This window comes from Heterodontus francisci, chromosome 31 (genome assembly GCF_036365525.1).
Source record: "Heterodontus francisci isolate sHetFra1 chromosome 31, sHetFra1.hap1, whole genome shotgun sequence".
Lineage (NCBI taxonomy): Eukaryota > Metazoa > Chordata > Chondrichthyes > Heterodontiformes > Heterodontidae > Heterodontus > Heterodontus francisci.
In genome coordinates this window covers 34,824,524-34,848,712 of record NC_090401.1, presented here as the reverse complement: position 1 = coordinate 34,848,712, position 24,189 = coordinate 34,824,524, and the positions used below count along the sequence as shown (strand labels likewise).

The following is a 24,189-nucleotide window of genomic DNA, read 5'->3' as shown; positions in this document are numbered from 1 at the left end:
GACAGCCGCCATTGGTACGTTTTAAATTTTAAATGCTTGTGACAAACAGCCTTAAGCAAATGTCAAACAAGCAAACATTTCAGTTGGTTATTCTGACTGCCGCTGCACAGCTGCCAAATACTCTGCTCAGTTACTTTTTAAAAAAAAGTTTGGATTAAATTGCAGGTGAACAAAGCATGTACTGTAATATTAAATAACCAGCTGGAAACTTCCTTCGTTCTTAGGCAAATGGAGAGGGGCAAAGCACTAGCAATTTGAATCTTAGTGCAAATTAAAATTTCTTGCATAGTCTAACTCTTGTCATTATAGATAACAGAGTTGGTTTAACATAAGCAATGCTGCAGGAGATTTGCTAAAAAAATATAGCAATTCAAAATGCACATGTGCGCATTCTTTCCACCTCATTTTCCTATGGCAAACTGCATCAGTTATAGCTGATGGATATCAATATATTTAAGGCAGGAAATGTAACATGCTGTTGTGATTTGGAATGCACTGCCTGAAAGTACTGACACTGAATTGGGTAAATATTTAAAAAGGAAAAATCTATAGGGATTTGGGAAGTGAGTAAGTAGTGGACTAACTGGATAGCTTCAAAGAGGCTGACTGGCCGTCTTCTGTGCTGCAAGATTCTATACCACAAATCAGCAAATAACAGGGAAAATAAGTGCAGTTTAAAAAAATTAAAAATGTTACAAAAAATGCTCCAATCAAGTTGCTGCAAATTTTGAGGGGGGTGGGGGGAATGCTTTCAGTTACTCTTACAAGTGGAGATCCTCAGTATTGGAAGTAATATTTGTAGCAAGCACAAATAAAAAGATAAGCACATCCTTACACTAGCACTCTGTGTTACAAACATCCATGTAATATTCTCACTCAGTTTTTGCAAGGCTACAGGCATGTCACTAAGTAGCTGCACTTAACTGGTTTATATTTATACAAACCTGACTGCCCTCACAGCTATCCTACTTCAGAATGTGCCCTTCAAACCAGAGAAGGGGACCAAAGACTGAATACTAGAGGTTTCTATGATTGCCAAGACAGGCCAACAGTTTGCTAATTTAGTCAAAGATGGAACCAAAAAAGAAACCACGGCTGGCTCATTGGTATCACAACTATTCATTGTCTCAGTCTTGTCTAGATATACTATGTTTTTTAAAAACTAGATAGAAGTAACTTTCTTTCCAAATCCCAAAATCTGGCACCATCTTTTAAAACTGCCAACTTGCCATAAGAAGCAGAGGTCAAAAATATATTTTTAAAATTTCAGTCTGCTGTAGGTACCTTCTTAATAATCATACAAGACAAAAGGATACACTAATAAATGACAATATAAAGAGAACTTTATTCACATTGCTCAGTCTCTTATTTGTCACATCTTGCATTGTGAAGCTATCAACTTGCATCAGCCTGGAAGAAAAGGGTTGTGGACTGTCACTGCAGGAGAATTTTACTTAAAAAGTCTCCATCAAAACTGTCCACAGGGGAGAGAAAGAGGGGAAAAATGGCAGAGGAAATAAAATTGAAATTGACCATATGCCCCTTATATCAGGATTTAAAACTCCAAATACCCAGACATTAACGCTACGAAACCTAGGATTGTCCTGGATTCTCCAGGAATTAAAGATCAAGTTCTTGGACACTGTTGCAAGAAACTCAGGAGAAAAACCACAGGAGCATTCAAAAACAATTGTGTTTTTCATTTTCTTTGAGCACCTTTGTTCATTGGGTATAAAAATATTGGATACGGGGAAAGGCGGCCGTTTGAATGGGCAAGATGGTTGCGGGCGGGAGGTCATGTGATGAAACCTCCTGCAAAACGTCCAACCAGATTTGTTAATCTTAATGAAACCTAAATATGCTTCCTAATTTGTGCTGAAGAGATGTTCAGAAAAACACTTCCTGATTGACTTCCCTTTATTCAATTACACATTACAAGGAGATTGGAGGACAATAAAATAAAATACCGTGGGTAAAATAATCAGATGAAACCATAGCAATGGAATGGAAAAGCATACAGTCACATGGAATTCAATAACTTTTTTTGAAGGGTGCATTGACAAATTGTTTGTTTCAATGTGTTCAATACCAATTCTCCCATGACAACATCTTAAGGTACTTTTTTTAAAGAGTTGACCAATTCCCTGATCCGAGAACAGTAGATTAAAGAAAAAATTTGATTGTTAATGCAATGAATTTGAATATTGTGAATCCCCAGCTTGTTCCCAATACTGTCTGTCAAATGCATTTCTGAATGCATGCAACGATATAAATATTTAATTTGAAACTGTAATTGTCAATGCTGCCCAGCAGTCACTCTATTTGGAGCATTTATCACTCAGCACAGATACATGTTCTATCACTTACATTTGTAAGACACATTTATCGATACTTTAATGTACAGTTGTAATTTTCTATCAGAAGGAATGGGAGGTAGAACTAAATCAATTTCTGCTTTAGCAACTACTGTTGGATGCGCATAGCATGAATGTTTATGAAGATGATTCTCCCCCTCCCCCCAACCTTACTCAAGGTTCCATACCTGGATGCAGCTTCCGTTAATTGGGGCTGATAAGTAAGCATGCTCTTCACTTCAAATGCCAACGCAGCTCTGTGCTAAACTGACAAGAGCGATACTAAAAGTAAAAAAAAAAAAATGACCTTCCAGTCTCCCTCTTCTTCCAGCATCAAAAACTAGTGAAGCATAGTTAGAAAATCTCACCGGCAGGCTCTGGTAGAAGTGAGAAAATAAAATTTGTGAACACACTAATATGCCAGCAGGCTGCGCAGCAGTCGCGGCTGTGATTTGAGCTGCAGGTCCCGAGAAGCCCACTTTCCAGATAAAACTCAAGTGATTTTCAAGCTGGTTTCCAGAACCTCTGAGTAAACTACTGGTTATCCCTTACAACGTTATATGAATTTACCATCTGACCCTAGAAGAAGAAAAAATTGCTCTTTTCTTCCATTCTCCTTCAAGGCAGTGAGCCCATTCGCAGGATCACTCTAACCAGCCACATACACATCACGACTCCAACTTCTACTCTCCTTGTAGTAAAGTGCCCCAAGCTTTGTTCAGTATCACTAACTCACAAAACTCCTATAAAAAGATGCTAAATTTCTCAATGCCTTTTTGTGACACAAAGATAATCATAGATGCATTAAATTTTATCCATTAAAAGAACAGGAATGCCATACACAACAAGTGGTCACATCAGGAGAGGTGGACAGAAAGAAGCCTATGTATTTATAACGGGAAAGTGACTGATCGCTTTAAAGCAGAGCTTCATATACTCAAATAGGAATTCTCAAACCAACTCTATTACCTAAAGATGGTGATGGACATTAAAAACTGGCATTAGATTTTTTAAAAATTGACTCAATCACACCTCTTCAAGAATGGAGAGCAAAGGAAAGAAAATGCCAGTTAAAAAGGTCATCTCATTAATTCTCCCTCACATCCTCTGTTATCTACCTTATGTTACACAGATTTCAGGACATGCTATTTTTTATTGAAGATATATATGTGAAATGCATTAGGTGGAGTTCAGGTACAGCAATGATTAACCAAATCCAACCTTTGGAAATCCAGTGCAAGTGCATAGATTTGTATCACATGATTTGTGTATTGTCACACTAGGATTCTGTTTTGTGGCAAATGGATCATAGAGTACTGTGTTATAACACTTCAATGCAGTATCGCTCAATATATATTAAAAACCTCAGATCTCAGGGTTCTACTGGAGTAGTTCTTGTAAAAGGATTTGAACTGTATGAAGGTGACAGTGTTCATGGAAATGACGACAATTTTGTTTTTGCATAACTTTCAGCTAGATGATGCACTTAAGTATTAACTGATTTGCATCACAATCTGTTGGCCAGTAAAGAGGGTTTGCATAATATTCAACATTTTGCATATTTTTAGGGTTACGGATAACAATTTCTAACTTAATTGCCAGCCAAATTTTATTTGTTGTTTTAAAAAAAACTCCTGTGAAGTGCAGTGCCAATTTTTGAAAAATGTTTTACACAAATACTGAGCAGAACATGTTATACTAGTGTAATTTACAGAATCAACCTCAACCATTTATGTGACGGAATCCCAAGTTTCTATACTATCTTTACACTTCATTGTATTGGATACAGAAGGAACATCCCGCATAGAACTAAATCAGACTACTTAACACTTTTTAATTCAATGTCCCCTTTCCCATATGTCTTTCCAGCTTTTCTGTTCCCCAAAATATAGCACAGAACTATGCTGAGTATTTTAGAATTGGCAGAACTCACTGGAGGGCAAGCAAGAATGATGGTCAGCAAGGCTGTCTGGATCCAACCTTTGACTAAAAGTCCAATACTCATTGGAGGTTATGTCATAATTGCGCTCTATCATTCTGTTGCAGTCATCAACCATGCTGCACCAGTGCATGCTGAATAAGATTTATGATCCCATCGATTGAGAGAAACTACAGTATGGTTAGTCAGCAATCTCACGCTGGTCACCCTTGCATGGGAACACCACCACCTGCAAGTTCCCCTCTGAGCCACACACCATCCTGACTTGGAAATATAATCGCCGTTCCTTCACTGTCGCTGGGTCAAAATCCTGGAACTCACTTCCTAACAGCACTGTGGGAGTACCTACTCCACATGGACTGCAGCGGTTCAAGAAGGCAGCTCACCACCACCTTCTCAAGGGCAATTAGAGATGGGCAATAAATGCTGGCCTAGCCAGTGACACCCACATCCCATGAACGAATTAAAAAAAACCCTTGGGGTCATTCCCTGATTTATTTTTCCTTTCATTCTTAAATAGACATGATTCATCATTGCTGTTTCTTGGTCCCATCAGCCAGTGCAGCAGGACTGTCGAAGCCCTGCACTTCTCCACAATTACACCAATGCATTCCAAAATGAAGCAACATGAAGTGAGGTTCCTACAAGGACAAATGACATTAATTCTTTTCTCCCGAAGTATCCAAAACCCTGAAAACAAATTCTCGAATGATGGGAGCCTATGATCTAATGACATGTTGTTGGTGGTAGGGGCATTGACTACATGTATTTCTGGATAGCAACTGCCCTGTTAAATGCAATTGTGTCGATTTTAGTGGCATAGGTTAGATTATTGAGTCATCACTGTACATCAACCCAAAGCTGCCCAATTCTCATCAGTAAATTCTGGCAAATCTAGACCTGCTCACAAGTCCCTGAAGATCAGTTTGAGTTTAGTGAAAATATTTTAAACCTTTTCCAGCTCATTCGCAAATGATTCAGAAGCTAATATGACAAATAGACAACAATATAATTTAAATTGCCCACTTCTGGCCAAGACCACCAATCATCATGCTGCTTCTTTGATACAATCAGAGACTTCGGTTCAGCTGCAAATCAGAGGTCATTTGACCTTCGAATTCACAAAACTAAATAGCAAATCTGCGATTCATAGGTGACAAAATTCACCAACGTAAAAGTTATTTATGGTCATGTTATCAAGCCAGTTATTGTACCTGGATAATTACTTCAACAAAACATCTTTCATGTTCTTTCTCCAGTCACTTTACTCATATTAACAGACCATGATATTAAGCTGACTGCCAGCAATTTGCAGAATCTATTCACTTTACTGATCAGTTAACCAAATTTACAAGCAAACAGCTGGAATCTGAGCACAAGCCCATTAATCTGCAGGCAAAGCACAAAGAAGCAGAATACACTGATACTACAGTAAGCACATCTTGAAGCTTTAATTCTAGTTGAGGTGAATTGGACTGAGGCTTGAATGCAAGATCAGAAAAGTATGGGAAATCCTTCTTGTTTGGAAGAAGTTTATAAATTATATTCCAAAATAAAAGCTATATTAGGAATCTTTTACTATTTGAGCTGGAAAGAGTTAAAATTGAATAGGTGCTTCCTGTCAAAGGCAGTCATCACTATACTGATAAAATTACCTCTGAAGGGACTTAGGAGAATGTCTGTACAAATCATGGATATATCCAGCCTACTTTAAGAAAAAATAACTATTACAAATAAAATGGTCCGTAAAAGATCTGAGGTTGGTAGTGCATGGCTTGGTTTCAGTTGTCAGGTGAAAGGTGAAAAATTGAAGAGGGCCTTACAGATTTGCTCTCCAGTCAGACTGGTGGAAGCTGCTTTGCAATGAATTCTTTCACTGCCATCATTTCCTGTGTGATGAAAAACAAAGTCCCATTAAACTCTTCAGTTATGAGGGGAAAGAGTTATTCTAGTCCTGCAATTCCATGAAAGCAATCCATATTTTGTTTAACTAACAATTCTTTAAAAAAAAATACATGTTTCCCTATAGCTCATTTGTTGGCCTTCATCATAGCGACATTGTAAATGGTTTTCTATCCTCAGTTACTGTCTCTCTTTCAAAGCTGCCATCAAAGACCCTTCTCAAAAAATCCATCTGACCCATCAATGTTTGGAAACTACCACCCTATTTCTAGCCTCCCTTTCCTCCAAAATCCTTGAACAAGTCACATTCCAAATCAGTGGCCATCATTCCCAAAATTCCCCATTTGAATCGCTAAAATATGCTTTCCGTCACAACCATTGTACTGAAATGGCTCTAACCAAAGCCACAAAAAGTATCCCATATGACTGACCATTGTGCATTAACTCTCCTTATCCTCCTTAACCGCTCTGCAGCCTTTGACACAATCGATCCTATCATCCACCTCTTACATATCCTGTTATACAGCTCAGTGGGACGCAATCAGTTACAGTCCTTATGCAATCATGGCAAGATTTCCTTAATGCAAGGATTTGACACCAACCTCAAACAGCCAGTTGAACTGGGAGATAACAAAAAATAAGCTAATGTTTGCCAAACCAAAAAAATAAGTTGATGTTTGCCAAGCTTAAGATAATGCAGCCAGGCCAGTTTCTGACTGGATGGTTACTTTAACAAGAGCCATTTGTTTTCTCTTTCAGCACTTTATCATCCAATTAATGTACTGCAATATTAAAGGAGTACATCTATGTAATAGTATCAATATTATAAATAATGCAAATACCTAAATTATGGTACTGTATTAAAAAATGTTACATATGACATAAGATTTAATATAAACACAGGTGCAAAGAAAAAACTATGGCAGCACTCACCTGTGGACATGTGCAGTGCTGCATTAAATATGCTTTGAACTGAAGGCTTGCAGGATTAATGGCCTTCTTTAGCTTTTCAGCAGTCATTTGAGCATATTTTAATGGTATCATAGGATCAATTTCGCCATGGCATTGCAGGATGCTGATATCCTTGTTGACATTGCTACCTGCTGCCTAGAATTAAAAAAATAAAAAGATAAATGTAGTTTCCTAGTTGCCGGTTTAAACAATTCAAAAATATCCAATGATGGCAAACTAATAGGTGTGTACTTTTAAACATTTGCACACCTGAATTAGTTTAAGAACAGCACCTTGCTGTATCGTTGTCAGCATTTAAAATTCACCAATCCCAAACCTTCTCATTCAGCATTGCTTCAGTAAGACACAGGTCCCCTTACTGGTGAATTTTATTGAACACGAGCTGAAGTGATGAGTGGATCATTTTCCACATTGCACAGTGACAGACCAGAGCAACCAAGACCACTCATTTTAATTCAATTTTAAACCAAATCATTTCAAATCTAGACTCATAGGTAAATTTAGGCACAGATTAGTCTAATTGATTTGATGTTACTTTTGCAACTTAAAGCTAAAATTCTGAACTTGAATGGTACAGCACACCTGGAGCATGCACTTTGGGATCTCACCAAATTCATGGAGAGGGGCTTGGAGCTATGGAGGAGCAAAGGGATTTGGGCGTCCATGTGCACAGGCACAAAACGGCTAACAGAATGTTAGCCTTTATCGCCAAGGGTTTGGAATGCAAAAGTGAGGAAATTATGCTTCTGTTGTATAGAACCTTGGGACAACCCTATCTGGAGTATTGCCAAACTGCGGAAGCAGCATGCAACAGACAGGACTAAGTGATCTCACATCCAATGGATCAGATCGAAGCTCTGCAGTCCTGCCACATCCAGTCATGAATGGCGGAGGACAATTAAACAACTGACATGAAGAGGAGGCTCCACAAATATCCCATCCTCAACAATGGGGGAGCCCAGCAGATCAGTGCATAGAAAAGACTGAAGCATTTGCATCCATCTTCAGCCAGAAGTGCTGAGTGGATGATCCATCTCGGCCTCCTCTTGAGGTTCCCAGCATAACAGATGCCAGTCTTCAGCCAATCTGATTCACTCCATGTGATATCAAGAAACAGCTGAAGGCACTGGATACTGCAAAGGTTATGGGCCCTGACAACATTCCGGCAACAGTACTGAAGACTTGTGCTCCAGAACTAGCCATGCCCCTAGCCGAGCTGTTCCAGTACATGTACAACACTGGCATCTACCTGGCAATGTGGAAAATGGCCCAGGTATGTCCGGTGCACAAAAAGCAGGATAAATCCAATCCGGCCAATTACCACCCTATCAGTCGATCATCAGCAAAGTGATGGAAGGGGTCGTCAACAGTGCTATCAAACGGGACTTGCTCAGCAATAACCAGCCCACTGACGTTCAGTTTGGATTCCACCAGGGTCACTCAACTCCTGATCTCATTACAGCCTTGGTCCAAACATGGACAAAAAAATCAGTATCACTGAATACCCCATTATCAACATCCTGCAGGTCACCATTGACCAAAAACTGAACTGGACCAGCCACATTAATGCTGTGGCTACAAGAGCAGGCCAGAGGATTGGAATTCTGTGGCGAGTAACTCGCCTCCTGTCTCCCCAATGCCTGTCCACCATCTTCAAGGCACAAGTCAGGTGTGTGATGGAATACTCTCCACTTACCTAGATGGGTAAAGCCCCAACACTTGAAGTTTGACACCATTCAGGACAAAAGCAGCCCCTTGATTGGTACCCCATTCCCCACCTTCAACATGCACTCCCTCCACCATCGACGCAAAGTGGCAGCTGTGTGTACCATCTACAAGATGCACTGCAGCAAAGCACCAAGGCTCCTTCGACAGCACCTTCCAAACCTGCGACCTCTACCACCTAGAAGGACAAGGATGCATGGGAACACGACCACCTGCAAGTTGGGCGGCACAGTGGCTAGCACCGCAGCCTCTCAGCTCCAGCGACCCGGGTTCAGTTCTGGGTGCTGCCTGTGCGGAGTTTGCAAGTTCTCCCTGTGACCGCATGGGTTTCCACCGGGTGCTCCGGTTTCCTCCCACAGCCAAAGACTTGCAGGTTGATAGGTAAATTGGCCATTGCAAATTGCCCCTAGTGTTGGTAGGAGGATGGTGGGGATGTGGTAGGGAATATGGGATTAATGTAGGATTAGCATAAATGGGTGGTTGTTGGTCGGCACAGACTCGGTGGGCCGAAGGGCCCATTTCAGTGCTGTATCTCTCAATGACCTTCTCCTCCAAGCCACGCACCATCCTGACTTGGAATTATATCGCCATTCCTTCACTGTCGCTGGGTCAAAATCCTAGAACTCCTTTCCTAACAGCACTGTTGGTGTACCTACACCCCAAGGACTGCAGCAGTTCAAGAAGGCAGCTCACCACCACCACCTTCCCAAGGGCAATTAGGGATGGGCAATAAATGCTCGCCTAGCCAGCAATGCCCACATCCCCCAAACAAATAAAAAAAAAATTCAGTTTGGTGGCACTGAACTTATGGAAGTATATATACGCCTTGGAGGGAGAACAGCACAGTATCAGAATGATATCAAGCCGTAAAGAGTTAAATTATGCAGAGAGGTTGCATAAACATGGTTTGTATTCCCTCGAGTTTAAAAGGTCAAGGGGTGATCTAATCGAAGTATTGAAAATGATAAAGGGAGTTCGTAGGGTAGATACAAAGAAACTAATTCCTTTGGTAGGGGAATCCAGAACAAGCGAGATAATCCATTCAGAAATGAAATCAGAAGCAATTTTTCTCACGAAAAGGTAATGGAAATCTGGAATCCTCTTCCCCGCAGGCTGTGGATACTCGGTCAACTGAAATTTGACTTTGATAGATTTCTGTGATCTAACTGAATGACAAAACATGGAGGGGATGAATGGCCTATTCCTGTTCCAATGTTCTAAATATGGTTTCTGTTTTATACTCCCAGGCTTTGCTTTTTAAAATATTAAATTGAAATTAAGTGACATGATAACGGTCTTTGAAAAATTGTTACACAAGACAGCTGACCAAAGTAATATACCCATTTCAAGTACAACTGGGATTGTAGAGAACTAGTTATATAGCACTAACAAATGTGTGCAAGATAACAAGTCAAAGAGCAATGGAAAAAAAAAAAGAGCTTGGGTTCCCCCACCATCAAAGGAGTTTTTTTTAATCTTTAAATCTCCCCTTCCCTTTTAAAGACACTGCTGACATTTGGCTCTACAGGCAGCAGTCACCGTCTAATATCTTGTCCGAGTCACCATTCCATATACAGGAGCCTTTACAGTGCATGGTAGTAAATCATTCAACTATCACTGCAAAGGCAGTCTTTGTTTAGCAATCAAGAGTGAAAACATCTGTTTACCAATCCAATATTGTCAACTATTGCAATCCCACTGCCATTCCCAACAAATTAGTGATTGAACATGTAAACCCAGACAGCCAGATCACCTGAGAGTCATAGATGGCACAGGAGGCCTCCATTTGGCCCATCGAGTCCATGCTGGCTCTCCATGGAGCTATCCACTCAGTCCCACTCCCCTGCTCGATCCTTGTAGCCCTGCAAGTCTATTTCCTTCAAGCAGCCATCCAATTTCCTTTTCCACCATGCTTGTGGACAGCGATTTCATGGTCATTTACCAACTGTTGCATAAAAGTTCTTCCTCATATTCCCCCTGCACCTCTTGCCCAAAACCTTCAATTTGTGTCCCCTAGTCCTTGTATCATTAGTTAATGGGAACAGTTTTTCCTTGTCTAAATTATCTATGCCTTTCATAATCTTGCACATTCCTATTAAATTTCCCCTCAATCTCCTTTGTTCCCAGGAGAATAACCCCAGTTTTTTCAACCTAACCTTGCAACTAAAATCCCCGATCCCTGGCATCAGGGTGAATCTCCTCTGCACCCTCTCAAGGGCCCTCAAATCCTTCCTAAAGTGTGGTGACGGAACAGGACGCAATACCCCAGCTGAGGCCTAACTAGAGATTTATAAAGGTTCAGCATAACTTCCCTGCTTTTATACTCAAATGCCTCTATTTATGAAGCCCAAGATCCCATATGCTCTACTAATCACTTCCTCAATATGTCCTGCCACCTGCAAAGATTGATACACATGGACCCCTAGGTCCCTCTGTTCCTGCACACTCTTCAGAACTGTGCCATTAAGTATATATTGCCTTTCCCCATTCCTTCTGCCAAAATGCATCACCTCACATTTGTCAGTATTAAGTTGCATCTGCCACCTCTCTACCCATTCTGCTAGCCTATCTGTCCTGTTGTAGGCAGTTCATATCATCCTCACTGCTCGCCACACATCCAAGTTTGGTGTCATCTGCAAATTTTGAGATGGGTATTCTAAGATCCAAGTCATTTATATATGGCAAATAAAGCAGTGGTCCCAGCACTGACGCTTGGCGAACACCACTGTCTACCATCCTCCAGTCTGAGAAACAATCATTTACTAGGACCAGCTGTTTTCTGTCCTAAAGCCAATTTTTTTTTATCCAATTGGACTCTGACCCTCCTCTTCCATGAGCTTTAGTTTTGTTAACCAGCCTTTTACGTGGTACCTTTTCAAATGCTTTCCTAAAATCCATATAAACAACATCCACCGCATTCCCTTCATCAACTTTCTCTGTTACTTCATCAAAAGATTGAGCTCGGGCTTTGGAGAGCTTTAACACGTAATTATTTTTGGACATATTAAAACTGTGGCAGAGCTGAAATTCCAGATAAATATTTTTCTGCTGCACCACAGCACAATGCAATATGATCTACAGGGAAAATGTAAAATGTTGAGATACCTGTGGGAAGGTTTTGTGAAGAGGAAGCCAGCAACTCAGGGCTACAACACCAGCCAGTTTGTGATGGCATGTCAGAGCAGTATACAGAGACAATGCACCACCCTGCAGTACAGTGAGAAGAGATTCATTATTTTTCTTGATCATTTAAAAAAGATACTGAATAAATTTAGAAATAATAAAGATTTACCTGTGAAAATCCTCCTAGAATGATCCTATGTGAAGGAATTCCATTTTTGATCTCATGTTCAATAACTGCTTTAACTTGGGAAACAAAGTAGACAATTATTGCAACAAACCACATTCACCTAATTGCTCTAGTACAGGGTTGTCCAACCTTTGCAGGCAGAGGGCCACATTACGAAGCTTGGCCTAGGGGTCCAGTGAGAAAATTTTGAAAGATAAAGGCATGAAAAAATTATCTTACTGATAAAAACAACAAATATGCATTTTTGTGAAGCTTAGTGACTTACTTTATCACTATGTTGACAACCAATTATCTGGCATTGTTTTTGCTTGCATAAGTAGTCAATCTCTACCTGCACACTTGAAGCAGTGATGCAGAGTATTCTGGATAGATTCCCATCTGTCAGGAGAGACCATGATCTCTCTCCCCCCTTTCCCCACTGTGTGTGTGTGTGTGTGTGTGTGTGTGTGTGTGTGTGTGTGTGTGTGTGTGTGTGTGTGTGTCTTTACCTACCAACCAACCACCCACTCTCCCCCCTTCCCCCTCTCCGACCATCTCCTCTAGGACTAGGGGACAGATCGAAAGTTTTGGAAAAAGATGCAGGAGAAATATGAGGAAGCACCTTTTTACATACTGGGTGGTAATGACCTGGAACTCATTGCCCACAAGGGTGATGGAAGTGGAGACAATCAATGACTTCAAGAGGAAGTTGGATGGCCACCTGAGAGAAAGAGACTTGCAGGGCTACAGGTTTCAAGCCAGGGAGTGGGGCTGACTGTACAGCTCCGTTGAGAGTCAGCACGGACTCGATGGGCCGAATAGCCTCCTTCTGTGCCATAAGTAAATGATTTTATGACTCTTTCTCCCCCCTCTCCTGTCTCTCTCCCACCTCTCTCCACCCGTGTCTCCAGTGTTTCCTGCTCCGTATTCCCCACACCATGTTCAGTGTTCCCCGCTCCCCACAGCAGCCATCCCCACAACCAGATACCTACCATGCCTGTATTATTTAAGCTGGGGTGAGTGGAGAAGGGAATCTATGCAGGATACAGGACATTTACTGAATCGCGTGAAAGCAGCAGGGGTGGCCGATCCCAGGGTGCCTGCACTACATCCCACAAATCATCACTAATGCAGCTTGAGCAGCCCGTCAGTCACAGGAATGACCAATTACAGACGGGGGCCCCTGCCCGTCAGACATAGATCCCGTTTACACCCTCCGCCTGACATACATGGAGTTGTCAATCAGAGCTGAGCCACAGGCAGACTGCTGGGCCGGATTCTGGTCCGAGGGTCATATGTTGGACAACTCTGCTCTAGTACATATGGATCTCTGGATACAAATACGTAAGCATTATTTGCAAAAGGTACTTTTTTTATATTCTCCCTGCCCTCAGTTTTTGAGCACTTCATCTGTTGCTTAATCTCTGCCACAGCTATGTAACTGAGAATTCCCTTTGTGCTCTTTCATGTGTATATTGTGACTGTTATTTTGAATCGAAGCCCACTACTATATCATATCACTCCCTTAGCTCTCAGTCTTCTACTCATGCTGTCAGGCATGCCAACTTTCATCTCTTCCTTTGAAGTTATTGTGCCCCACCTCTATCACTAGCGCTCAGCTTTCCACTCTTCCTTGCCATCATTCCTGACTTGAATCCTACTCAACCAAGCTTACCAGAGGGTACCTTCTGCTCTCTCGGTATTCTGTGCCAGGACTATCATGATGCCCATTACTGTCTCCATTCTCACTGACCTTCTCATCCAGCATACCTATTGAAAACCACCTTCCAGTCTACTCACTACCACTCCTCCCTGGATTCTGCTGGCAAGCTCCTTCTGCAAATTGTCTGCTCACTCGCTAACTGGGGCTTTGTCATCAATAACCTTTGGAATTCCATTTGTGAACTCTCTGCATCTCCAACTGCGCCCCCCTTTCTTTAATAACATCCTTATAACCTGCTCTTTCACTCAGCATTTGGTCACCCTCCCTAATCTCACCTTCTTTGGCTGGACACTCATTTTTTATCATGTATCTGAAGTGCTGTGGAAAATCTCTTAAAATATGCTATATAAATGCAAAGTGTTGTTGCATATTTAAACTGAAGTACTCAACTGGTCCTAATCAAAGTGTGCTGCAGGAATAAAACGTATGTGGATAAAGCAATGGAGACTTACTGCCTTCAGAAGCTTTCTTTATACCAGCTTCATCTTCTGCATCTTCTGGACTTAATCCGGTCAAGTCAAACCTTTCAAACAGAAGAGAATGGGATTTGCTGTACTGTTGATTATAAATAATGATTAAATAAAATAAAGTTACAGCTTTGTTAAATATTCTAAAGTGAAAAGAATGCAGAGGGCACCTTAGGTTGAATTACTCGTCAGTCACAACGAGCCTTTTCAGTAAACTAGCGAGACTTGCTAAACACCATCTTTCATTCAGGTATTGTATGACATTATATTAGAGAAATATTACATTAAGTAGATTAAGAATGGTTTTAATTTCAAAAGGGAAATAGCATCCCCATCAATGTTGCTCTGTGATCAGCAGTGGCAATGAACAGGGGACTGCAGCAGTTCAAGAAGGCATCTCATCACCTTCTCATGGGCAATTAGGGATGGGCAATAAATGCTGGCTTGGCCAGCGATGCCCACATCCCAATAAACGAATAAAAAATAAGTTAGGGGCAATTGCCTCATAAGTCAACATTGAATCAATACACTTGAAAGGTTAACTTGCTTTTTTTTCCTCTTTATAGAGGCAAGTGGACCTTTGTGTTTTCAGCATTTGTTTTAATTTCAAATTTCCAGGATTTGTAGTTTCTTTCTTATTTACACAGGACAAATGTTCATTTCTAGTAAGATGGAGTGATTCTGTTCCTGATCACTATACAGTGACTCTACTAGTTGATCACCTGTGGTATTCCACGTAAGGAGTCAAAACCAAGTGTAGTATTCAGTGAAGGAAGGTTAGAAAGCATGGGAGAATTAGGATATGAGGGGAGAAGAGGAGAAGGGGTAAGGTGCAAACATGTCATGAAAGGAGAAAATTAAGAATTTTTTTTTGGCAAACTCACCATGATGGCATGAGCATAGATCTATTCAATTGCACAGGAATCTTGGGCCTGAATAAATAAAAGTGAATAATTAAACTCAATCCAGAAATTACATCTCAAATGTAGTCCTATTGAACTTCAAACTAATGCACATTTCAATACAATTTAGGTATAACAGCTAAATGTTTAACCTCACACCAAATATAAACTGCTTCCTATTTGTATTTCATTGCTTAGTACACTAAAAATTCAAAGAAAGAATTCCACAGTAATCTTTAAGTACATCATAATGTTTTTAAAGTTCCCCCAATATATCAACAGGCTTAGAGTGATTAATTGAGCCATATTGACCATGCTGAGTTAGTTCATTTGCACCAAGTGGCAGCAAGTGATAGGAACTAGCCAGACCTGCTAGAGCATCCCTGGGTTGGGTAAGGGAAAAAAGGGCAGCTTTTCTCCACCCAACTGTGATGCATACTTGAAATGCACACATCAATATCCTGGGAAAACAGAATCAGGCCCAGTTGTAATCCATCCTGTGACTGAATAGTTTGCCATCATTTACTGTTGAGGGTCACACGCAACGATGGTCACTTGGACAGATCTCCTTGAGCTACTGGCCTTGTGGCTCTGTAACCCAAGCAAGTTATCAACATGCTCAGGTGAGGAGAGGAAAGGGGAAAATCAAATAATTAAAACTATTGGGGTTTAAAGTGGGTTGGGGGAGAAAGTTCTTCATCTTCCTGCAGAATCATATGCAATCCAGCCACTGGTTTCGAGCATATCCGGTCCTAGCTTCAAAAGGTTTTCACTTCCATTTACTAACGGGCTATAGAAGTCATGTAGTCATCAGGCTCTCTCAATTCTGATCACTAAGCTACTAGCAGGATGGGTAATAGCAAGGGCAAACCTGACACAAGGCATTGGTACAATGCTGCCACCAAGCTTTTGCTCTTCACCAGTGTAACCAACAATTCAATGCTTCACATTAACACAAAAATAAAAAGCATTCACAGACAAATTTCACACAAGTTGAACGGTACTTACGCATGAGGACAGATGTATTTCACATAGGGAAGTCGGATGGCGGACATTGATTCGGCCCACCCATGTCTGAAAAGACAAGATTTCAAACTGTTCAGCTCCACGATCTAATAGTTACAAAGAAACAAATTTGCAACAGCTACATGAAATAAGATGCTGTAGTGCAGATTCTCCTTATTTTACAGGCATCATCAACTTCCAACTTCTTGCGGTAAACAGATAAAAAGTTGCTAATGATACTTTTACCAAGTGCACATGCCATTGGTAGCAGATATGTATTTCTTCTGCAGTTGATGGCACATAGTACCAACCTTTGCAGACTACAGAATTTTGACCTGCTGTTTCAGATTCTATTCAGTGTCTCTGGGATTGTGTCAAGATGCCATTTCATGTCATGTATAAGCACAGATACACACAGAACCAGCTCTATCAATCACCAGATCCTGATATTTATATGATTTATATGACAAATAGGAAATATTGATATTTAGATTTAAAAGACAGCAGGCCCCCTACACAATTCCAATATTAGTACACATACTTTTTCTGGATCAGAAACCAGATCAGTGCAAGAGAAAAATTGAAATGGGGAAAAAAAAAGGGCAGTATGACCAAAGATAGAAATGGTTGGAATTGAGATTGCAGTCTTCATCCAGCAACTGGGTGTACAAACCTAGTGTGGTATGACACGTCCTCCAGTTTTACCTGCTCTGCAGAAAAGCATGTGGCTTCAGCTCAGCATCTTTTGCTGACAGCAGCAATGCTTTTTAAAAATATTAGCAAGAGTTATGAGTTTGTGAGCAGCAGAGAATCGGTAAAGCACAGGGTAACTGTGATGTAGACTGGACAAAGAAGTTGACCATGCTTAGTACAGTTCCATCATTAACTTGCCCGTGTATCCATTACTTAAACATGTGCCTTAATTGTTAGTGTCAGCTAATCACCACATGGGGCAGCACAGAGTGACAAGATTCCATCGCGACCCAATGCCCGCTTTCAGAAGTGTCACGATAGACCATGGCCAATTTTTCCCTCCCTAACCCAAGACCTTGGGGTGAATTGTAGCACCCCTATCACCATTCTAGTTGAGATCAGGTAACTCAGTACAGACTAGGAACTGAATCTGGACCTTATGGTCTATATGACCAAGCTACTTGCTGGATATCGTTGCTGAACACCAAAGGAATAGTACATCAGATCCTAACTCAGGTATAAAGTACTTTGTAATAGTGCAATGTTTGAGGGAAGAAAAAAGAAGTCACAATGTCTCTCATCCCACTTCAAGGGCACCTCTGGCTACAATGATATTGAAAGAAAGTTCCATACCACTGCCGCTAATGTAATCTTTGTGGAAGAAACTGTTTGCATCAGAGGAAATAAAAGGTAACTAGAGCAGAAAGATGTTTAGTTTCTTCGAAAAGGTCTATCATTATACAATTGTTGATAGCCCGGTGTACATAATGGGAAAGGGACAGACACAGTTAAACAGTTTCTCATCAAAGCACAATATCTAGATTTGCATTTAGCTCATTGTATTGCAATTAGAATTATGAACTTGGTCAATGTCTCTCCACTTTTCATCTAAAACAAACTCACCCAGTGTCTCCAAGTCCATGCAGGAAAATAACCTGTAAAACACAACCCAAACACACTGACTTCATATCAGCACAGCCAGGAAAATACTTGATCCAACAGAAAAATGCCAAATGCAGAGTGTATGATTAAAGCTGTCTCAGTACATCAAGCAGTGGGATTTCAAATTGATAGCAGTCATAAGATAATAACCATAACTCCACTGGTAAGACATTAACCTCAAAAGTGGCACTGCAATACCACGCATATGACTAACCACCCACAGGCATCCCAAATGGAACAAAAATGGGTCAAAAGTAGATTTAGACATCTCAATTGCTGGCCAAACAACAGGGAAACTACAACGGTCAACCTCAAAAATCTTTTAAAAATTATATAGCAAGTTTTCAGCAAAAGTTAAATAGAAGCGCTAGTCTGTAAGTTAGTGCCCTACCGTTACTCTGGGATTTATGAAGGATGGAGGAAAGAAGACGCAAGCTTAAAACAGATAGTCCACAGATGCAACCTAATTTCAGGCAGTAGTAAGTAGCGTGACCATATGGAGTGATAATGTACGAATAAACCCTCCCCAGCTGGAAAACAAACACTTCAAAATGTTTTTTCCTTGCAGATGAAATAACAAATTATTCATACAAGTTTAAATATTGGAACGGTACTCAACATATTAAATGAGATGCTTGCAGTCTTGAGTTTCATAAAAGCCAGAGATTGCAGGTTCAAGTCCAGGTCTAGAGTTAAAAGGACAATGCAGCACCGGCTAGTCCGTGTATTAATTGAGCAATAACTCATACAAGATTTCCTTAAAAACTGTAACACTTATACACTATCAGAGATCAAACCAAGAGATTCAGAAAACTATCCTATAAATCTGAAATGTCTCCAAAAAATTGGATTCCAGAAGATGCTACCACAGTACAGATATTGGGTAGAACAAGAGAACAGATTTCTTACCACAGCAGTCTCCCGTTCTGTCCCAGACACAGTTGCAGCCTCATTGAGCAGCGGCAATGACATGTTGTTACCACACATACAACGATACAAGCACCAACTGCAAAACCTGCAGATACACGGGACCAGAGTAAGAAGCAGGGATAGTCATGACTAAGCACATCCAGCAGCACATCAGCCAATTATAATACATTAGATTAACAGCACAGGCACTCACCTCATAACCCAGAGATTACAATTTCATTTTTAGCAGTACAGATACCCAAACTCACCATGAGGAACACAGTGCTTTCCTGAAACTCATACATGACACACAATCGATTAAACAGCTATTCTTTACAATGCATGGCCACTTCATCCAGAATTACTTGAGGAGTTATGAAACATCTTGGTGCATTTTTGGGATCTCATGTTACACTTACTACCAGCAGGCCTTTTGTGTACATTATGAGGTGCTTGGTATATAGGCTGCTAGGTGAATTACTTTCAGGAAGCAAAACTGCTAGCGAAATATAAAGAAAATATAATCTATTTTATCAAATTATTTATACAAACCAAAAGAGAAAAAATTTGCATTAGCTAATAAATTGATAATCAGTCCTCAAAATATAACTTGCATGATTATTACTAACATTTTATTTTTATTTCAGCAAGAATCACAATGAGATCTATTTTACTGTTTTTTTTTGTTTAGGCAACAGGCACCAACGTCAAAAACAACTCAGTGGCACTTGTGGCAGAACCTGCTTCTCAAGGATTGGCCTTCACAGCCATCAACAAAGGTGCACCAAGAGAAGACACTCCACCTAAATGAATTGTTTGCTGCGTGTCAATCATCTTTCGTAGATGGAAGGATGCCAACCAAGTATTATTTTATGACACCTCATTGAAAGAAGTGTCTATTTCACTTTTAAATCAATTGAAACTCTCTGGTTAAGTTGCTGAGAGAAATCATACAGCATCCTAACGTAAGATAAGCCTTTAACTCAAGCTGCCAAGCATTTGATGCCCAACCAAAAGGTCTGAAATTAGAGCCCCGTACCAGCCCTCACTTTAGTTGGTCTGCTCCAGCCCTTGACTAGTCCCTAGCTAGAGCAAAGCATTTCATCTTTAGGATCTTGAATCACAGCTTCTGATTTTCAATGGCAATGTGAGCATGGAACCCAGAAGGTGGACAAATTGCCCAGTTTGGGATGGGGAAAAGAATGAAATGCACGTAGAGGTCAAAGGACAATAAATATTTTGATTTTTTACTATTTAAATAGGGTTTAAATAACTTTTAGGAGCAAACCAAATTGCTCTCTGGTATAAATATTCTGAAGTATTATACAAGGCTTTGTTTTACGACACGTCACCAACCTGAAACGCTAACTGTTTCTCTCTCCACAGATGCACGAGGCCTGAGTATTTCCAGCATTTTCTGTTTTTATTTCAGATTTTCAGCAACCACAGTACTTTGTTCTTGTATTATATAAAACGACTTTACTTTGAAGATTGTCAGATTAACAACCACTATGCCTGCTGTATTAATTATAAATGTATGTTTAGATGGTTGATCAGTATTTCAAATAGTTCATATATTATGCAGATATAATTAACCTGATTACAATGAACAAAATGAATAGGTGTTTCTTTCTGACAGCAAGACATAGCTCTACCATAGAAACAGAGGGATGTAACGGGTGAATTTGCAAGGTATTTGAGCATATGGATCTGCTCGAAAAGAAATAAACTCAAGTGCAAAGAGCTCTGGTTGTTGACAGGCTTTCTGAAATAAACTTGTGCCATTTGCATGCAAAGAATTGACTGCAGTAGGGTGTCAATTACTTTTCTTGTTACAAATATCAAGGATCTCAAATCAAGAGCCCTGGTGTAGCAAATGACGACTATTGACATAAACGCATTATGTATGTTAAGAAGTCATCTGAGAAATTTAGTGCATTGCACCAGCAACAATTTTTCAGGACAGTAGACAAGTATAAAAGACCCACAGTGGCACAAATGATCTGTGAAGATTGTACCCATTGGGAATTAATCCCACTGCACAACAGAACATGAATTTAAAACAACTTCATCTTTACAGTTTCAAGACGATGGAGGGTCACATTATCACTTAAAGATTCAGTTTCACACAGTTTGCCAGCAGAATTAGGAACAAACAGATTTGCGTTCATACAGCACATTGCACATCTTCAAGTTGTCCCTGTTATTTAATAGATTCAAATCATCCTGTTGTCCTTTGCAACTTATCTAAGTGCACACACTGGAAAGCCAGATGCTCCTGCAGATTGTTGATCATTTCTATTTTTAGTACAGACTGTATCAAGGCTGACAGAAGTACAAGTTCTCTGATGGCCTATTTGGCAATCAGAGCACAGATTAGAAAATTCAGGTGCAAATCTGGATCTTGCGCTGTTTTTACTGATTTCAGTTGAGACAAAGGAGATGTTATGATTGAACTCAGCAACTTCTACCAGACTGTGCATGTAGTGGTCATTGGGCTAGAACAGAGCAAGCTTGGATGAGATACATGCACAGCTGAACAGACTCACCGTTCGCTGTGTAGGCTCACAAATGCACAATGGCTACTTGGGTGAGATATAAGCTTGAATTAACCTTGAAGCTGGAATATTTTAAGACACAATTTTACTTTTTGTAATATGCTTCATGTGTTATGAGCGCTATCCCAGAGGCAAACATAAAAGCTGTCAAAGATACTTGGGTTACTTAGAAATATGTTTTGCATTTTTCATCGCATTGGGTATAAACCAACATGTAAGCACTCTTGAAAATTTCTACGTATATTATACATACTTATATTATAATTATAAACTGCAATAGTGTAATATTACACACAAAATATTTAGTTAAATTATCTCAAGTTACTTTTTGCTAGCTACTTCAACAAATCAAGCTTTTACATCTGGTCTGTCTTGTGAAACAATTTGCATTTTACAGCACCAGTGCACAAAGACATCTTAGGAGCACTTTATAGGACACTAAACAGCAGACATCAAGCATAGGGGAGAAAGGGGGGGGGGGAGAGGAGTTGAGGGGTAACAAAAGATAAGGGTATTAAGTCTTTTGAAGGTAAGAAGGGAAGAAATGAGGTCGCGGTGCTGGCAGAGGGAGGTCAAGGAGAAGGAAGCATAATGTAGATAAAAGCAAAATACTGCGGATGCTGGAAATCTGAAATAAAAACAAGAAATGCTGGAACCACTCAGCAGGTCTGGCAGCATCTGTGAAAAGAGAAGCATAATGTAGACTGTGCAAGGATCAGAGCATCCAAGCAGGGAAATATGGCTGGAGGAGATTGCTGAGGTAGAGCAGGGCAAAGCCATAGAAGGATTAAGGCAATGACTAGGATCTGAACTCCAGCCCAGTATTGATAGTAACTAAAGGAAAACTGTCAGCACTTTACAATGCAAGCTTCCATATTTGCAGCATGAGTTGGGGTGTTTCTGTATTTCCAACTTTGACTATTTTGAGAAGAATATTCTTGCCCCCACCACACACATGCAAATCCCTATCGCAGGACAAATGGGCAGACAGATGACCTGCTCCTAGCCTCCATCAATAATTAGCTGACTTCTGGAAAGTATGATACAGATGTTAGAGATAGGAACTCTGTAAAGAATGTCTAGCATGTGCCAAGATCCCCACATTGCTGTAACAGCTAAAATGAGGAACCTGAGTGGGGAACTGGAGGCTCAAAATAAATTCACTGCTCCATGAAGAAGTGATAGAAGCACTGATCTTTAAGTTATTTTCTGAACACAAAACAAAGCACAGAGCTACTGGCTGTTATTTACCAAGTAAATGATTCAGAATTTCCCTTTCACCCTGGTGCGAATAAGTCACACCTATGACTTTTAGATTCAATTTAGAATATATCTCTACATCCCTGTGCTTGCAGGTCATATAAACCGACATAGAAGCAGAACTTATGTACTGGTTTCTGTGGAAGGAGAGCTGACATAATTTGTAAAATCTGACAAGTGATCACTGCATATCTTCCGGACACTGGGTTTGTCACCAGTCAACCACGAGTCATTTCTTGTTCATGAGAATCCATGGCTCAAAATGAAACTTTTTAACAAACCAGTAACAATAAACCATTAAGCATATTCCAGGACTTGGGGAAAATACTCACATCCTGCAGTATGAAGATAAAGGTTTATAAATTTGAAATGATTTATTTCTTCAGATTTTATTCAAGGTAAATGAAATTCAATACACGTTCATTGCATTAAGGGCATATCAAACAGAATGTTTCTTTTGTAAGGTTTTGGCAAACTATCAGTTGTGCATGTATAAAATCCATATGTAAACTTTTAGTCTGTTGGTGCACTTATTACCATACTTAATGTTTACGCATTCGTAAATGCTAAAAATCAGGACAGCCAAATAGAAAGATTTGCATTTATAGAGCACTATTCACAACCTCAGGACGTCCCAAAGTGCTTTGCAACCAATGAAGTACATTTGAAATGTAGTTACCATTTATACAGCAATCATTTGTGCACAGCAAGGTGATAATGGCAGAATAATCTGTGTTAACGTTGACTGAGGGATAAATATTAGCCAGTACACCAGGGAGAACTCCATACTCTTCTTCGAAATAATGCGATGGATGTTTTACGTCCACTCAAGAGGTCAGGAGACTTCGGTGTAACATCTAATCGAAAAGACAGTACCTCCGAAAGTGCAACAAGCGCTTCCTCTACAATATCACCCGTTAGCAAATGAGAACAGCTCAAAATAATTGGATCTCTAATCCTTGCTTTGCTGAATACAAATCCCACCTCCCTTCCTTACCATGCTGAATCAACACATCATGTTAATTTTAAATGAGTAGATTGTGCCCCGTGTTCTTAAAAAAAATACACAAAATCAACATAGGACTAAGAATCTCTGCCCCCTTCCTGCAGACACACAGGTCCGAATGGGCGGTACAGTGACCACACGACCCACACTGACCCCAGTAACAGCAGAGCTGTCATGTTTTGGGGATGCTCCCCCTGCTCTTCGGGTCGGGAAGGGTTGGCGGTGGGGGGGGGGGGGGGAGAGGGGCGTGGTGGTCGGAGGCCTGGCTTCGCTGTAATTTGCCTCCCTCCAACCCCCGCCGTTTCCTTATGACAGACGGAACAAGAGATGCTGAGCCACCTATTCATCACAAAGAGACGCCGCCCCACTCGACACTGCGCCGGCACCCACCGTATCGTTACTAACCGTCTCCGCCTGACCCCCCCCCCCGGATCCCAACACTTACCTTTTGTCACTAAACCACCAACACCCAACTGTCTCCCACACACACCGACCGGCACTTCCGCCGGGATCACGTGACGGGAGGGCACTTCCGTTTCTCGG

At 40.6% G+C, this 24,189-nt stretch overlaps 1 protein-coding gene across 2 annotated transcripts; it reads right to left on the bottom strand.

Annotated features, from left to right (window-relative positions):
• Window positions 1-1,899: 1,899 nt before the first annotated feature.
• Window positions 1,900-24,187, bottom strand: lypla2 (lysophospholipase 2). Of its 2 annotated transcripts, XM_068011266.1 has the most exons (10): window positions 24,092-24,187; window positions 18,823-18,928; window positions 17,875-17,906; window positions 16,282-16,347; window positions 15,256-15,303; window positions 14,357-14,427; window positions 12,185-12,258; window positions 11,998-12,099; window positions 7,129-7,302; window positions 1,900-6,182 (listed from the first exon to the last, which is right to left on the bottom strand). In XM_068011266.1, exons 2-10 carry the CDS (start codon window positions 18,898-18,900, stop codon window positions 6,132-6,134), a joined length of 696 nt encoding a protein of 231 aa, XP_067867367.1. In that variant the 5' UTR covers window positions 18,901-18,928; window positions 24,092-24,187; the 3' UTR covers window positions 1,900-6,131. The 2 variants fall into 2 exon arrangements, with proteins under 2 accessions (XP_067867367.1, XP_067867368.1); XM_068011267.1 differs by lacking the exon at window positions 24,092-24,187 and having other exon boundaries at window positions 16,282-16,385; window positions 18,823-18,880.
• Window positions 24,188-24,189: the final 2 nt, after the last annotated feature.

What these genes read in the sequence shown, in the direction of transcription:
- lypla2 (XM_068011266.1), bottom strand. Translation starts at nt 18,900, where the DNA reads ATGTGTGGTAACAACATGTCATTGCCGCTGCTCAATGAGGCTGCAACT. An exon ending in AAAGAAAGCTTCTGAAGGCA is followed by an intron (nt 12,259 to 14,356) that starts GTAAGTCTCCAT and finishes TTGTTTCCCAAG; the next exon opens with TTAAAGCAGTTATTGAACAT. An exon ending in TTCTAGGAGGATTTTCACAG is followed by an intron (nt 12,100 to 12,184) that starts GTAAATCTTTAT and finishes ACTGTACTGCAG; the next exon opens with GGTGGTGCATTGTCTCTGTA.